An 18,156-nucleotide genomic window follows, 5' to 3' on the forward strand; every position below is an offset into this window, starting at 1 on the left:
GATAGACAGCTCTGACTCAACGACATGGCAGACGTTGAACAGCCATAACACATGATTTGGATTCCTATGTTTATTTATATATTTTATTTTTTATTTCACCTTTATTTAACCAGGTAGCCCAGCTGACAACAAGTTCTCATTTACAACTGCGACCTGATTAATGTGCAAGTAGAGATACTGGGGAGCAAAGGAGCAAAATATAAATAACAGTATGGGGATGAGATACAATGCCTTGCGAAAGTATTCGGCCCCCTTGAACTTTGCGACCTTTTGCCACATTTCAGGCTTCAAACATAAAGATATAAAACTGTATTTTTTTGTGAAGAATCAACAACAAGTGGGACACAATCATGAAGTGGAATGACATTTATTGGATATTTCAAACTTTTTTAACAAATCAAAAACTGAAAAATTGGGCGTGCATACTTTGTAGCGCCACCTTTTGCTGCGATTACAGCTGTAAGTCGCTTGGGGTATGTCTCTATCAGTTTTGCACATCGAGAGACTGACATTTTTTCCCATTCCTCCTTGCAAAACAGCTCGAGCTCAGTGAGGTTGGATGGAGAGCATTTGTGAACAGCAGTTTTCAGTTCTTTCCACAGATTCTCGATTGGATTCAGGTCTGGACTTTGACTTGGCCATTCTAACACCTGGATATGTTTATTTTTGAACCATTCCATTGTAGATTTTGCTTTATGTTTTGGATCATTGTCTTGTTGGAAGACAAATCTCCGTCCCAGTCTCAGGTCTTTTGCAGACTCCATCAGGTTTTCTTCCAGAATGGTCCTGTATTTGGCTCCATCCATCTTCCCATCAATTTTAACCATCTTCCCTGTCCCTGCTGAAGAAAAGCAGGCCCAAACCATGATGCTGCCACCATGTTTGACAGTGGGGATAGTGTGTTCAGCTGTGTTGCTTTTACGCCAAACATAACGTTTTGCATTGTTGCCAAAAAGTTCAATTTTGGTTTCATCTGACCAGAGCACCTTCTTCCACATGTTTGGTGTGTCTCCCAGGTGGCTTGTGGCAAACTTTAAACAACACTTTTTATGGATATCTTTAAGAAATGGCTTTCTTCTTGCCACTTCCATAAAGGCCAGATTTGTGCAATATATACGACTGATTGTTGTCCTATGGACAGAGTCTCCCACCTCAGCTGTAGATCTCTGCAGTTCATCCAGAGTGATCATGGGCCTCTTGGCTGCATCTCTGATCAGTCTTCTCCTTGTATGAGCTGAAAGTTTAGAGGGACGGCCAGGTCTTGGTAGATTTGCAGTGGTCTGATACTCCTTCCATTTCAATATTATCGCTTGCACAGTGCTCCTTGGGATGTTTAAAGCTTGGGAAATCTTTTTGTATCCAAATCCGGCTTTAAACTTCTTCACAGCAGTATCTCGGACCTGCCTGGTGTGTTCCTTGTTCTTCATGATGCTCTCTGCGCTTTTAACGGACCTCTGAGACTATCACAGTGCAGGTGCATTTATACGGAGACTTGATTGCACACAGGTGGATTGTATTTATCATCATTAGTCATTTAGGTCAACATTGGATCATTCAGAGATCCTCACTGATTTTCTGGAGAGAGTTTGCTGCACTGAAAGTAAAGGGGCTGAATAATTTTGCACGCCCAATTTTTCAGGTTTTGATTTGTTAAAAAGGTTTGAAATATCCAATAAATGTCGTTCCACTTCATGATTGTGTCCCACTTGTTGTTGATTCGTCACAAAAAATACAGTTTTATATCTTTATGTTTGAAGCCTGAAATGTGGCAAAAGGTCGCAAAGTTCAAGGGGGCCGACTACTTTCGCAAGGCACTGTAGTTGGGCGGGCTATTTACAGATGGGCTGTGTACAGGTGCAATGATCTGTAAGCTGCTCTGACAGCTGATGTTTAAAGTTAGTGAGGGAGATATGAGTCTCCAACTTCAGTGATTTTTTAAATTTGTTCCAGTCATTGGCAGCAGAAAACTGGAAGGAAAGGCGGCCAAAGGAGGAGTTGGTTTTGGGGATGAACAGTGAAGGAGGCTTGTTGTGAAATAGGAAGCCGATTCTAGATTTCATTTTGGATTGGGGATGCTTAATGTGGGTCTGGAAGGAGAGTTTACAGTCTAGCCAGACACCCAGGTATTTGTAGTTGTCCACATATTCAGTGTGAGACGGCAGAGCCACCGTATTCATGATGACGGTTCCATTCAACGTTTATTTTCTTCTTTTTATTCTGGATCTTCCTACACATTGATGTTGTTACTCTGTAGCCAAAGGATTTTACAACGATGGCATACGTCCCAAATGGCTCCCTGTTCTCAATATACTTTTGACCAGGGCCCATGGGCTAGTGCACTACTGTTGACCAGGGTCTATAGGGTAGTGGACTACTGTTGACCAGGGCCCATGGGCTAGTGCACTACTGTTGACCAGGGCCCATGGGCTAGTGCACTACTGTTGACCAGGGCCTATAGGGTAGTGGACTACTGTTGACCAGGGCCCATGGGCTAGTGCACTACTGTTGACCAGGGCCCATGGGCTAGTGCACTACTGTTGACCAGGACCTATAGGGTAGTGCACTACTGTTGACCAGGGTCTATAGGGTAGTGGACTACTGTTGACCAGGGCCCATGGGCTAGTGCACTACTGTTGACCAGGGCCCATAGGGTAGTGGACTACTGTTGACCAGGGCCCATAGGATAGTTGGCTACTGTTGACCAGGGCCCATGGGCGAGGGCACTAAATAGGGAATGAGATACCATTTAGGAAACACAACTGTTACTGTAGCTGGAAGTAAATAGCTACTCTAAATGCAGCAGATTTCCCACCAACTAACCATCATTCTGAAGATAAAGAAGATTCCCTCAGGGTGTCTCTGATGTGTTCCAGAATGAAATGTGTTCTTTGGAACCCCAGCGTGTGGTGAAGTTCTGTAACATGAACAATGACTTCATACTGCTGAGATCAGTCCTTACACAGTTGTTCCATTGGATTCTGTTACCCCTAGCCAAACACTGTTTAAACCCCTCAGGAGGGAGTCCATCGGGACAATCGATACAGTTAACATGCAGATGCCTGTCAAGCCCTGCTGACATCTCCCTTTATCATGACAACAAAGTCCTACAGAACACGTTCAAAACAGAATATGGACACAGTCCAGAAATGTTCCTGTCTTCATGTACACACTCTGAAATCCATTTCCATTGTGTGTACTGTAAAGTTGTTTCTTATCCTCCTTGTCTGATTGGGATCCCAGTCTGAGGACCAGCTGTAGGCAGCAGCAGCTGCTGCAGTAGCATTAAACCGTTAGTCTCCTGTACCTAACCAGAGGATGTTCTGATTAAACCGTTAGTCTCCTGGTTAAACCGTTAGTCTCCTGTACCTAACCAGAGGATGTTCTGATGAAACCTTTAGTTTCCTGGTTAAACCGTTAGTCTCCTAGTCAAACCGTTAGTCTCCTGTACCTAACCAGAGGATGTTCTGATTAAACCGTTAGTCTCCTGGTTAAACCGTTAGTCTCCTGTACCTAACCAGAGGATGTTCTGATTAAACCGTTAGTCTCCTGGTTAAACCGTTAGTCTCCTGGTCAAACCGTTAGTCTCCTGTACCTAACCAGAGGATGTTCTGATTAAACCGTTAGTCTCCTGGTTAAACCGTTAGTCTCCTGTACCTAACCAGAGGATGTTCTGATTAAACCGTTAGTCTCCTGGTTAAACCGTTAGTCTCCTGTACCTAACCAGAGGATGTTCTGATTAAACCGTTAGTCTCCTGGTTAAACCGTTAGTCTCCTGTACCTAACCAGAGGATGTTCTGATTAAACCGTTAGTCTCCTGGTCAAACCGTTAGTCTCCTGTACCTAACCAGAGGATGTTCTGATTAAACCGTTAGTCTCCTGGTTAAACCGTTAGTCTCCTGTACCTAACCAGAGGATGTTCTGATTAAACCGTTAGTCTCCTGGTTAAACCGTTAGTCTCCTGTACCTAACCAGAGGATGTTCTGATGAAACCGTTAGTCTCCTGGTTAAACCGTTAGTCTCCTGTACCTAACCAGAGGATGTTCTGATTAAACCGTTAGTCTCCTGGTTAAACCGTTAGTCTCCTGTACCTAAACAGAGGATGTTCTGATTAAACCGTTAGTCTCCTGGTTAAACCGTTAGTCTCCTGGTCAAACCGTTAGTCTCCTGTACCTAACCAGAGGATGTTCTGATTAAACCGTTAGTCTCCTGGTCAAACCGTTAGTCTCCTGTACCTAACCAGAGGATGTTCTGATTAAACCGTTAGTCTCCTGGTTAAACCGTTAGTCTCCTGTACCTAACCAGAGGATGTTCTGATTAAACCGTTAGTCTCCTGGTCAAACCGTTAGTCTCCTGTACCTAACCAGAGGATGTTCTGATTAAACCGTTAGTCTCCTGGTTAAACCGTTAGTCTCCTGTACCTAACCAGAGGATGTTCTAATGAAACCTTTAGTTTCCTGGTTAAACCGTTAGTCTCCTGGTCAAACCGTTAGTCTCCTGGTTAACTCTTTAGTCTCCTGGTTAACCCTTTAGTCTCCTGGTTAAACCGTTAGTCTCCTGGTTAAACCGTTAGTCTCCTGGTTAAACCGTTAGTCTCCTGGTTAACCCTTTAGTCTCCTGGTTAAACCGTTAGTCTCCTGGTTAAACCATTAGTCTCCTGGTTAAACCGTTAGTCTCCTGGTTCAACCATTAGTCTCCTGGTCAAACCGTTAGTCTCCTGGTTAACTCTTTAGTCTCCTGGTTAACCCTTTAGTCTCCTGGTTAAACCGCTAGTCTCCTGGTTAAACCTTAAGTCTCTTGGTTAACCCTTTAGTCTTCTGGTTAAACCGTTAGTCTCCTGTACCTAACCAGAGGATAATCTGGTTAAACCGTTAGTCTCCTGGTTAAACCGTTAGTCTCCTGGTTAACCCTTTAGTCTCCTGGTTAACCCTTTAGTCTCCTGGTTAAACCGTTAGTCTCCTGGTTAAACCGTTAGTCTCCTGTACCTAGCCAGAGGGTGACCTGATAATATACCAATATCCCACTAATGACATACTAATATACAATACAAATATACAAATACAATACAAACAACACACACAACTAACATGGTAAGGCTCATCCTTCATGTTGGAGAAACAACACACGTTTACAGACAGTTACAGTAACTATGCTGACGGCAGTTTGAATTTTTTAGTTCTGGAGGTTAAAGCTGTGTGATGTCATTATAGAATGTGGAGGCAGGAGGACCTGAAGGAGAGCAGGCAGGCGGTGTTAATCAGCCCTCAAGGAATTACAGAATGTTGAGGCAGGAGGACCTGAAGGAGACCAGGCAGGCTGTGCTAATCAGCCCTAAGGGGAGATCCGTCCCAAATGGCACCCTATTCCCTATTTAGTGCACTATCATCCCCATCATGTGGACCATCAGTAACATACAGTGGCATTGGGCTCAGTGCCATGGAAACATCAGCCCATGTTAACATTGGTGATTTGCCTACTCAAAGCAGGAAGTGACAAGGTATTTCAGTACAGTAGTAATATTTCAGGCACTCACCGAACTCATCACAGACATTGTCGTTGTCGATGAGGGTGGGGTGTTCAAAGGTGTCCCTGCAGTACAGGATGTGGGTGTGGTCTGTGAGTGAGGTCACGCCCCCCAGGGCCAGAACCACCTGTGAGGCGAGGAGGGAGGCGGGTCTTTCTTTCAGCCGGGCCAATAGGGAACGGTAGCGACAATACTGGGGGTAAGACAGCACCGACACACGCTTCTGGTCCACATCATCACCTAGAGGGACAGAGGAGAGACATGTTCTTTAACAGAGAGAGAGGTGAGAGAGGAGAGAAAGACAGACAGGGATTAACAACATGGATAAAGTCAGACAGAAACGCAGTACAGAGAATATGTAGCAACAATACTGGTGGTAAGACAGCATTAAGACACACTTCTGGTCCCCGTCATCACCTAGAGGGACAGAGGAGAGACATGTTCTTTAACAGAGAGAGAGGTCCAACAGCTGGAGGTGGGGAGCAAGAAAAAACATACTAGCAGTAGCAGGAAGTGACAGCAGAGGAAGTGTGAGCAGAACATACTAGCAGTAGCAGGAAGTGACAGCAGAGGAAGTGTGAGCAGAACATACTAGCAGTAGCAGGAAGTGACAGCAGAGGAAGTGTGAGCAGAACATACTAGCAGTAGCAGGAAGTGACAGCAGAGGAAGTGTGAGCAGAACATACTAGCAGTAGCAGGAAGGGACAGCAGAGGAAGTGTGAGCAGAACATACTAGCAGTAGCAGGAAGTGACAGCAGAGGAAGTGTGAGCAGAACATACTAGCAGTAGCAGGAAGTGACAGCAGAGGAAGTGTGAGCAGAACATACTAGCAGTAGCAGGAAGTGACAGCAGAGGAAGTGTGAGCAGAACATACTAGCAGTAGCAGGAAGTGACAGCAGAGGAAGTGTGAGCAGAACATACTAGCAGTAGCAGGAAGTGACAGCAGAGGAAGTGTGAGCAGAACATACTAGCAGTAGCAGGAAGTGACAGCAGAGGAAGTGTGAGCAGAACATACTAGCAGTAGCAGGAAGTGACAGCAGAGGAAGTGTGAGCAGAACATACTAGCAGTAGCAGGAAGTGACAGCAGAGGAAGTGTGAGCAGAACATACTAGCAGTAGCAGGAAGTGACAGCAGAGGAAGTGTGAGCAGAACATACTAGCAGTAGCAGGAAGGGACAGCAGAGGAAGTGTGAGCAGAACATACTAGCAGTAGCAGGAAGTGACAGCAGAGGAAGTGTGAGCAGAACATACTAGCAGTAGCAGGAAGTGACAGCAGAGGAAGTGTGAGCAGAACATACTAGCAGTAGCAGGAAGTGACAGCAGAGGAAGTGTGAGCAGAACATACTAGCAGTAGCAGGAAGTGACAGCAGAGGAAGTGTGAGCAGAACATACTAGCAGTAGCAGGAAGTGACAGCAGAGGAAGTGTGAGCAGAACATACTAGCAGTAGCAGGAAGTGACAGCAGAGGAAGTGTGAGCAGAACATACTAGCAGTAGCAGGAAGTGACAGCAGAGGAAGTGTGAGCAGAACATACTAGCAGTAGCAGGAAGTGACAGCAGAGGAAGTGTGAGCAGAACATACTAGCAGTAGCAGGAAGTGACAGCAGAGGAAGTGTGAGCAGAACATACTAGCAGTAGCAGGAAGTGACAGCAGAGGAAGTGTGAGCAGAACATACTAGCAGTAGCAGGAAGGGACAGCAGAGGAAGTGTGAGCAGAACATACTAGCAGTAGCAGGAAGTGACAGCAGAGGAAGTGTGAGCAGAACATACTAGCAGTAGCAGGAAGTGACAGCAGAGGAAGTGTGAGCAGAACATACTAGTGGTAGCAGGAAGTGACAGCAGAACATACTAGCAGTAGCAGGAAGTGACAGCTGAGGAAGTGTGAGCAGAACATACTAGCAGTAGCAGGAAGTGACAGCAGAGGAAGTGTGAGCAGAACATACTAGCAGTAGCAGGAAGGGACATCAGAGGAAGTGTGAGCAGAACATACTAGCAGTAGCAGGAAGTGACAGCAGAGGATGTGTGAGCAGAACCGGTCAGCTTGACTAGACCGCCACATTAAGGCAGGAAGTGTTTTTAACATCTGATTGGTGCAATCTCAGCTGACACAGACACTGGGGTTCTGAACCAGCTTCACTGTTTTCTATACTGCTCTTCAGTCACCCAATGCTTTGATTAACCTGCACCACAATACAGATAGCGTTTTAATGAGTTCATCCCTCCATACTGCTGGACGGCATTCAGGCTGTTCCACTCAGGCTGTGATGCAGAGGCTGGAGCCTAGTTTATAGACACTACAATGCTAATATAATGATACAGTGTATCTGTGTTCCAGTCCAGTTCTGTGGGATATGAGAATCATATGAGGTTTTACTACAGAGCCAAACTGCTGTTTTAACATGACACTTCTCAGCCAGGATGGTTCACATAAACCGAGTGTGATATAAACCTTTGTGACATAAACCGTTGTGGTATAAACGGTTGTGATGAAAACCGTTGTGGTATAAACCGTTGTGATATAAACCATTGTGATATAAACCGTTGTGATATAAACCGTTGTGATATAATCCGTTGTGATATAAACCGTTGTGATATAAACCGTTGTGATATAAACCGTTGTGATATAAACCGTTGTGATATAAACCATTGTGATATAAACCATTGTGATATAAACCGAGTGTTGTGATATAAACCGTTGTGATATAAACCGTTGTGATATAAACCGTTGTGATATAAACCGTTGTGATATAAACCGTTGTGGTATAAACCGTTGTGATATAAACCGTTGTGGTATAAACCGTTGTGATATAAACCGTTGTGATATAAACCGTTGTGATATAAACCGTTGTGATATAAACCGTTGTGGTATAAACCGTTGTGGTATAAACCGTTGTGATATAAACCGTTGTGATATAAACCGTTGTGATATAAACCGTTGTGATATAAACCGTTGTGATATAAACCGTTGTGATATAAACCGTTGTGGTATAAACCGTTGTGATATAAACCGTTGTGATATAAACCGATTGTTGTGATATAAACCGTTGTGATATAAACCGTTGTGGTATAATTTTATTTTTTATTTTATTTCACCTTTATTTAACCAGGTAGGCTAGTTGAGAACAAGTTCTCATTTGCAACTGCGACCTGGCCAAGATAAGGCATAGCAGTGTGAACAGACAACACAGAGTTACACATGGAGTAAACAATTAACAAGTCAATAACACAGTAGAAAAAAGGGGAGTCTATATATACATTGTGTGCAAAAGGCATGAGAAGGTAGGCAAATAATTACAATTATGCAGATGTAAAGGTAGAGATATTGGTGTGCAAAAGAGCAGAAAAATAAATAAATAAAAACAGTATGGGGATGAGGTAGGTGAAAATGGGTGGGCTATTTACCAATAGACTATGTACAGCTGCAGCGATCGGTTAGCTGCTCAGATAGCAGATGTTTGAAGTTGGTGAGGGAGATAAAAGTCTCCAACTTCAGTGATTTTTGCAATTCGTTCCAATCACAGGCAGCAGAGAACTGGAACGAAAGGCGGCCAAATGAGGTGTTGGCTTTAGGGATGATCAGTGAGATACACCTGCTGGAGCGCGTGCTACGGATGGGTGTTGCCATCGTAACCAGTGAACTGAGATAAGGCGGAGCTTTACCTAGCATGGACTTGTAGATGAGCTGGAGCCAGTGGGTCTGGCGACGAATATGTAGCGAGGGCCAGCCGATTAGAGCATACAAGTCGCAGTGGTGGGTGGTATAAGGTGCTTTAGTGACAAAACGGATGGCACTGTGATAAACTGCATCCAGTTTGCTGAGTAGAGTGTTGGAAGCAATTTTGTAGATGACATCGCCGAAGTCGAGGATCGGTAGGATAGTCAGTTTTACTAGGGTAAGTTTGGCGGCGTGAGTGAAGGAGGCTTTGTTGCGGAATAGAAAGCCGACTCTTGATTTGATTTTCGATTGGAGATGTTTGATATGGGTCTGGAAGGAGAGTTTAGAGTCTAGCCAGACACCTAGGTACTTATAGATGTCCACATATTCAAGGTCGGAACCATCCAGGGTGGTGATGCTGGTCAGGCGTGCGGGTGCAGGCAGCGAACGGTTGAAAAGCATGCATTTGGTTTTACTAGCGTTTAAGAGCAGTTGGAGGCCACGGAAGGAGTGCTGTATGGCATTGAAGCTCGTTTGGAGGTTAGATAGCACAGTGTCCAAGGACGGGCCGGAAGTATATAGAATGGTGTCGTCTGCGTAGAGGTGGATCAGGGAATCGCCCGCAGCATGAGAAACATCATTGATATATACAGAGAAAAGAGTCGGCCCGAGAATTGAACCCTGTGGCACCCCCATAGAGACTGCCAGAGGACCGGACAGCATGCCCTCCGATTTGACACACTGAACTCTGTCTGCAAAGTAATTGGTGAACCAGGCAAGGCAGTCATCCGAAAAACCGAGGCTACTGAGTCTGCCAATAAGAATACGGTGATTGACAGAGTCGAAAGCCTTGGCAAGGTCTATGAAGACGGCTGCACAGTACTGTCTTTTATCGATGGCGGTTATGATATCGTTTAGCACCTTGAGCGTGGCTGAGGTACACCCGTGACCAGCTCGGAAACCAGATTGCACAGCGGAGAAGGTACGGTGGGATTCAAGATGGTCAGTGATCTGTTTGTTGACTTGGCTTTCGAAGACCTTAGATAGGCAGGGCAGGATGGATATTGGTCTGTAACAGTTTGGGTCCAGGGTGTCGCCCCCTTTGAAGAGGGGGATGACTGCGGCAGCTTTCCAATCCTTGGGGATCTCAGACGATATGAAAGAGAGGTTGAACAGGCTGGTAATAGGGGTTGCGACAATGGCGGCGGATAGTTTCAGGAATAGAGGGTCCAGATTGTCAAGCCCAGCTGATTTGTACGGGTCCAGGTTTTGCAGCTCTTTCAGAACATCTGCTATCTGGATGTGGGTAAAGGAGAACCTGGAGAGGCTTGGGCGAGTAGCTGCGGGGGGGGGGGGGAGCTGTTGGACGAGGTTGGAGTAGCCAGGCGGAAGGCATGGCCAGCCGTTGAGAAATGCTTGTTGAAGTTTTCGATAATCATGGATTTATCGGTGGTGACCGTGTTACCTAGCCTCAGTGCAGTGGGCAGCTGGGAGGAGGTGCTCTTGTTCTCCATGGACTTCACAGTGTCCCAGAACTTTTTGGAGTTGGAGCTACAGGATGCAAACTTCTGCCTGAAGAAGTTGGCTTTAGCTTTCCTGACTGACTGTGTGTATTGGTTCCTGACTTCCCTGAACAGTTGCATATCGCGGGGACTGTTCGATGTTAGTGCAGTCCGCCACAGGATGTTTTTGTGCTGGTCGAGGGCAGTCAGGTCTGGAGTGAACCAGGGGCTATATCTGTTCTTAGTTCTGCATTTTTTGAACGGAGCATGCTTATCTAAAATGGTGAGGAAGTTACTTTTAAAGAAAGACCAGGCATCCTCAACTGACGGGATGAGGTCAATGTCCTTCCAGGATACCCGGGCCAGGTCGATTAGAAAGGCCTGCTCACAGAAGTGTTTTAGGGAGCGTTTGACAGTGATGAGGGGTGGTCGTTTGACTGCGGCTCCGTAGCGGATACAGGCAATGAGGCAGTGATCGCTGAGATCCTGGTTGAAGACAGCGGAGGTGTATTTGGAGGGCCAGTTGGTCAGGATGACGTCAATGAGGGTGCCCTTGTTTACAGAGTTAGGGTTGTACCTGGTGGGTTCCTTGATGATTTGAGTGAGATTGAGGGCATCTAGCTTAGATTGTAGGACTGCCGGGGTGTTAAGCATATCCCAGTTTAGGTCACCTAACAGAACAAACTCTGAAGCTAGATGGGGGGCGATCAATTCACAAATGGTGTCCAGGGCACAGCTGGGAGCTGAGGGGGGTCGGTAGCAGGCGGCAACAGTGAGAGACTTATTTCTGGAGAGAGTAATTTTCAAAATTAGTAGTTCGAACTGTTTGGGTATGGACCTGGAAAGTATGACATTACTTTGCAGGCTCTCTCTGCAGTAGACTGCAACTCCTCCTCCTTTGGCAGTTCTGTCTTGACGGAAGATGTTATAGTTGGGTATGGAAATCTCAGAATTTTTGGTGGCCTTCCTGAGCCAGGATTCAGACACGGCAAGGACATCAGGGTTAGCAGAGTGTGCTAGAGCAGTGAGTAAGACAAACTTAGGGAGGAGGCTTCTGATGTTGACATGCATGAAACCAAGGCTTTTTCGATCACAGAAGTCAACAAATGAGGGTGCCTGGGGACATGCAGGGCCTGGGTTTACCTCCACATCACCCGCGGAACAGAGAAGGAGTAGTATGAGGGTGCGGCTGAAGGCTATCAAAACTGGTCGCCTAGGGCGTTGGGGACAGAGAATAAGAGGAGCAGGTTTCTGGGCATGGTAGAATATATTCAGGGCATAATGCACAAACAGGGGTATGGTGGGGTGCGGGTACAGCGGAGGTAAGCCCAGGCACTGGGTGATGATGAGAGAGGTTGTATCTCTGGACATGCTGGTTGTAATGGGTGAGGTCACCGCATGTGTGGGGGGTGGGACAAAGGAGGTAACAGGGGTATAAAGAGTGGAACTAGGGGCTCCATTGTAAACTAAAACAATGATAACTAACCTGCACAACAGTATACAAGGCATATTGACATATGAGAGAGACATACAGCGAGGCATACAGTAATCACAGGTGTTGAATTGGGAGAGCTAGCTAAAACAGTAGGTGAGACAACAGCTGATCAGCTAGCACAACAACAGCAGGTAGAATGGCGATTGATTAGGCAGAGAGGGTCGGAATTAACTACACACAGAGCCTAAGTGCGGCTGGGGCCGACAGATAAAACATAAACAAGCAGAATGGATTACCGTGATTAATGGACAGTCCAGCATGCATCAGCTATGTAGCCAAGTGATCAGTGTCCAAGGGGCAGCGGTGGATGGGGCAGGGAAGCTGGACTGGCGAGTGTTATCCAGGTTAGAAAACTAACAATGACCAAATAGCTTGTAGCCAGTTAGCTGGTTAGCTTCTGGAGGTTCTTGAGTGTGTTCTAAAAATGTAAAGATAATAGCGGTTCCGTATCACATTGGGTGAGGCAGGTTACCGGAAGGTATAGACAAATTAAAAATCGAAAAGGGATAGAAAGTAAATATGGGTTCAGTGAGTGTTTGGGACGCGGCGATGCAGACGGTTAGCAGGCCTGTGCTAACAAGCTAACAGTTAGTAGACGGTGCTAAACACGGTAGCAGTTAGCGGACCGGGCTAAACAAGCTAGCAGTTAGCAGGCCGAATTTGCAAGCAAGGAGATAGCAAGGGCTAGAGAGTTAGCCTTTGGGGACGTCGCGATGGGGGTATCTGTTTATTCCTCTTCATGCAGTGACATCGATGGACCGGTCGTGGGTCTGGATATTGTAGCCCAGGAGCTCAAAATGTTCCGTTTGCGATGGGAATCCGGGGATGAAAAATAAAATAAAATAGGTCCGTTATGCTCTGGTTAGAGTCGCGTTGTTCGAACTGGCGAGAGCTTTCCGAGCTAAAGGTTAGCTGATGACCGGTTAGCTGAAGACCGCTAGCAATGTTTTGCTGAAGCTGGTAGTTCGTTGGCTAGCTTCAGTTGAGGGGTTCCAGGTCCGAAGTAAATATAAATACTTTAGGAAAAATAGCTACGTTGGGTGAGGCGGGTTGCAGGAGAGTATTTAGAAGAAGTTGAGGTTCAGCAAAAAGTTTTAAAGATATGTGAAGAAAAAAACGAAAACAAACGATATATACAAGGGACACTACACGACAATACGTCCTACTGCTACGCCATCTTGGACTACAAGATAAACCGTTGTGATATAAACCGTTGTGATATAAACCGTTGTGATATAACGAGAGCCAGATGGTTCAACGTTGATACATCTCACTCTGCTGATTTACACAGATCCTTCTGCTCAATCACCATCATGGCACCCAGAGCACAAATTAACCACAATATCTGTTATATCAGGAGATGTTCTATCAGGTGATGTTCTACCAGGTGATGTTCTACCAGGTGATGTTCTATCAGGAGATGTTCTATCAGGAGATGTTCTACCAGGTGATGTGCTACCAGGTGATGTTCTATCAGGAGATGTTCTACCAGGTGATGTGCTACCAGGTGATGTGCTACCAGGTGATGTTCTATCAGGAGATGTTCTATCAGGAAATGTTCTATCAGGAGATGTTCTATCAGGTGATGTTCTACCAGGAGATGTTTTATCAGGAGATGTGCTACCAGGTGATGTTCTACCAGGTGATGTTCTACCAGGTGATGTTCTACCAGGAGATGTTCTATCAGGTGATGTTAGTTTGGTTCATCAGGCGGATCTCCAGTCTTCATGGAGGAGATTACTGAGTAGTTTGGTTCATCAGGCTGACCTCCAGTCTTCATCGTTCATCAGGCTGACCTCCAGTCTTCATGGAGGAGATTACTGAGTAGTTTGTTTCATCAGGCTGACCCCCAGTCTTCATGGAGGAGATTACTGAGTAGTTTGGTTCATCAGGCTGACCTCCAGTCTTCATGGTTCATCAGGCTGACCTCCAGTCTTCATCGTTCATCAGGCTGACCCCCAGTCTTCATGGTTCATCAGCCTGACCCCCAGTCTTCATGGATCATCAGGCTGAACTCCAGTCTTCATGGTTCATCAGGCTGACCTCCAGTCTTCATCGTTCATCAGGCTGACCTCCAGTCTTCATGGAGGAGATTACTGAGTAGTTTGTTTCATCAGGCTGACCCCCAGTCTTCATGGAGGAGATTACTGAGTAGTTTGGTTCATCAGGCTGACCTCCAGTCTTCATGGTTCATCAGGCTGACCTCCAGTCTTCATCGTTCATCAGGCTGACCCCCAGTCTTCATGGTTCATCAGGCTGACCCCCAGTCTTCATGGATCATCAGGCTGAACTCCAGTCTTCATGGTTCATCAGGCTGACCCCCAGTCTTCATGGAGGAGATTACTGAGTAGTTTGGTTCATCAGGCTGACCCCCAGTCTTCATGGTTCATCAGGCTGACCCCCAGTCTTCATGGTTCACCATGCTGACCCCAGTCTTCATGGAGGAGATTACTGAGTAGTTTGGTTCATCAGGCTGACTCCCAGACTTCATGGAGGAGATTACTGAGTAGTTTGGTTCATCAGGCTGATCCCCAGTCGTTATGGTTCATCAGGCTGACCCCCAGTCTTCATTGGTTCATCAGGCTGACCCCCAGTCTTCATTGGTTCATCAGGCTGACCCCCAGTCTTCATTGGTTCATCAGGCTGACCCCCAGTCGTCATTGGTTCATCAGGCTGACCCCCAGTCGTCATTGGTTCATCAGGCTGACCCCCAGTCTTCATGGTTCATCAGGCTGACGTCCAGTCTTCATGGTTCATCAGGCTGACCTGCAGTCTTCATGGTTCATCAGGCTGACCTCCAGTCTTCATGGTTCATCAGGCTGACCTCCAGTCTTCATGGTTCATCAGGCTGACCTCCAGTCTTCATGGTTCATCAGGCTGACCTCCAGTCTTCATGAAGGAGATTACTGAGTAGTTTGGTTCATCAGGCTGATCTCCAGTCTTCATGGAGGAGATTACTGAGTAGTTTGGTTCATCAGGCTGACCTCCAGTCTTCATGGAGGAGATTACTGAGTAGTTTGGTTCATCAGGCTGACCTCCAGTCTTCATGGAGGAGATTACTGAGTAGTTTGTTTCATCAGGCTGACCCCCAGTCTTCATGGAGGAGATTACTGAGTAGTTTGGTTCATCAGGCTGACCTCCAGTCTTCATGGTTCATCAGGCTGACCTCCAGTCTTCATCGTTCATCAGGCTGACCCCCAGTCTTCATGGTTCATCAGGCTGACCCCCAGTCTTCATGGATCATCAGGCTGAACTCCAGTCTTCATGGTTCATCAGGCTGACCCCCAGTCTTCATGGAGGAGATTACTGAGTAGTTTGGTTCATCAGGCTGACCCCCAGTCTTCATGGTTCATCAGGCTGACCCCCAGTCTTCATGGTTCACCATGCTGACCCCAGTCTTCATGGAGGAGATTACTGAGTAGTTTGGTTCATCAGGCTGACTCCCAGACTTCATGGAGGAGATTACTGAGTAGTTTGGTTCATCAGGCTGATCCCCAGTCGTTATGGTTCATCAGGCTGACCCCCAGTCTTCATTGGTTCATCAGGCTGACCCCCAGACTTCATTGGTTCATCAGGCTGACCCCCAGTCTTCATTGGTTCATCAGGCTGACCCCCAGTCGTCATTGGTTCATCAGGCTGACCCCCAGTCGTCATTGGTTCATCAGGCTGACCCCCAGTCTTCATGGTTCATCAGGCTGACGTCCAGTCTTCATGGTTCATCAGGCTGACCTGCAGTCTTCATGGTTCATCAGGCTGACCTCCAGTCTTCATGGTTCATCAGGCTGACCTCCAGTCTTCATGGTTCATCAGGCTGACCTCCAGTCTTCATGGTTCATCAGGCTGACCTCCAGTCTTCATGAAGGAGATTACTGAGTAGTTTGGTTCATCAGGCTGATCTCCAGTCTTCATGGAGGAGATTACTGAGTAGTTTGGTTCATCAGGCTGACCTCCAGTCTTCATGGAGGAGATTACTGAGTAGTTTGGTTCATCAGGCTGACCTCCAGTCTTCATGGAGGAGATTACTGAGTAGTTTGGTTCATCAGGCTGACCTCCAGTCTTCATGGAGATTACTGAGTAGTTTGGTTCATCAGGCTGATGCTGATCCCCAGTCTCATGGAGGAGATTACTGAGTAGTTTGGCTCATCAGGCTGACCTCCAGTCTTCATTTTAAGTTATTGAGGGAAGATTATGTTTTGTCAATGTGAAGATAATAATTCCAGAGGATGGAGAAGAAAGTACAACCCCACATGCTAGATCATTATTCTGTTAATAAAATCTAACCTTTTCTAAACAAAGAAATACTTATCTGTGGTATTTAATTGGTATGGGGGCAGCACTACCATAAGAGCTGTTGGATCAAATTATGCAATTTCCCTTTAATAGTTGATACAAGAAGCCTTTGTCAAGACGGGGAAAAATGGGAGGCACTGATTGGTTCCAAAATCAGCCATGAAATCAGTCTGAGTCAGTCTGCATGTCTCATCAGATGGAATGGACTTGAGGTCTAAACTCTGTCAACTCCTCTCTCTCCTGGTGGTCATTCATTCAAATCGGCACCCTATTCCCTACATAGTGCACTACTTTAGACCAGGGTCCTATAGAACCCTATTCCCTTCATAGTGCACTACTTTAGACCAGGGCCCTATAGAACCCTATTCCCTTCATAGTGCACTACTTTAGACCAGGGCCCTATAGAACCCTATTCCCTTCATAGTGCCCTACTTTAGACCAGGGTCCTATAGAACCCTGTTCCCTACATAGTGCACTACAGCCTGAAATAGAAACAGGACTGTTTAAGCCAAGTGTGAAGATAAAATACTTCTCAACTTATAACAGTGTTGTCTCTAATATATATGATGTATAACAGTGTTGTCTCTAATATATATTATGTATAACAGTGTTGTCTCTAATATATATTATGTATAACAGTGTTGTCTCTAATACATATAAAAATGGTATGGTAGAATGCAAACCCATACATCTCAACACAGCCAGCATGCTTCCTCCAATCAGTCTACATTAGGGTCGTTGGAGCTGTGTTATATTATTATATTATTATCAATGTTATCAATGTGTTATTATATTATCAATGTGTTATATTATATTATTATCAATGTTATCAATGTGTTATTATATTATTATATTATTATCAATGTGTTATATATTATCAATGTGTTATATTATCATCAATGTGTTATTATATTATCAATGTGTTATATTATTATATTATTATCAATGTGTTATATTATTATCAATGTGTTATATTATTATATTATTATCAATGTGTTATATTATTATATTATTATCAATGTGTTATTATATTATTATATTATCATCAATGTGTTATATATTATCAATGTGTTATATTATTATATTATTATCAATGTGTTATTATATTATTATCAATGTGTTATATTATTATATTATTATCAATGTGTTATATTATTATCAATGTGTTATATTATTATATTATTATCAATGTGTTATTATATTATTATATTATTATCAATGTGTTATATTATTATATTATTATCAATGTGTTATTATATTATTATATTATTATCAATGTGTTATATATTATCAATGTGTTATATTATTATATTATTATCAATGTGTTGTTATATTATTATATTATTATCAATGTGATGTTATATTATTATATTATTATCAATGTGTTATTATATTATTATATTATTATCAATGTGTTATATATTATCAATGTGTTATTATATTATTATATTATTATCAATGTGTTATATTATTATATTATTATCAATGTGTTATTATATTATTATATTATTATCAATGTGTTATTATATTATTATATTATTATCAATGTGTTATATTATTATATTATTATCAATGTGTTATTATATTATTATATTATTATCAATGTGTTATATTATTATCAATGTGTTATATTATTATCAATATGTTATTATATTATTATATTATTATATTATTATCAATGTGTTATTATATTATT

At 44.2% G+C, this 18,156-nt stretch overlaps 1 protein-coding gene across 1 annotated transcript in view; it reads right to left on the bottom strand.

Moving 5' to 3' along the window:
• The window catches only part of LOC139411282 (AT-rich interactive domain-containing protein 5B-like), a 124,533-nt gene that overhangs the window by 56,261 nt on the left and 50,116 nt on the right, over positions 1–18,156 (bottom strand). The window contains exon 4 of the mRNA XM_071157409.1: positions 5,531–5,761. Coding sequence (XP_071013510.1) covers positions 5,531–5,761 — 231 coding nt within the window. The remainder of the gene's footprint in view (positions 1–5,530; positions 5,762–18,156) is intronic.

The sequence above is a fragment of the Oncorhynchus clarkii genome, chromosome 1 (genome assembly GCF_045791955.1).
Source record: "Oncorhynchus clarkii lewisi isolate Uvic-CL-2024 chromosome 1, UVic_Ocla_1.0, whole genome shotgun sequence".
NCBI classification, from domain to species: Eukaryota; Metazoa; Chordata; class Actinopteri; order Salmoniformes; family Salmonidae; genus Oncorhynchus; species Oncorhynchus clarkii.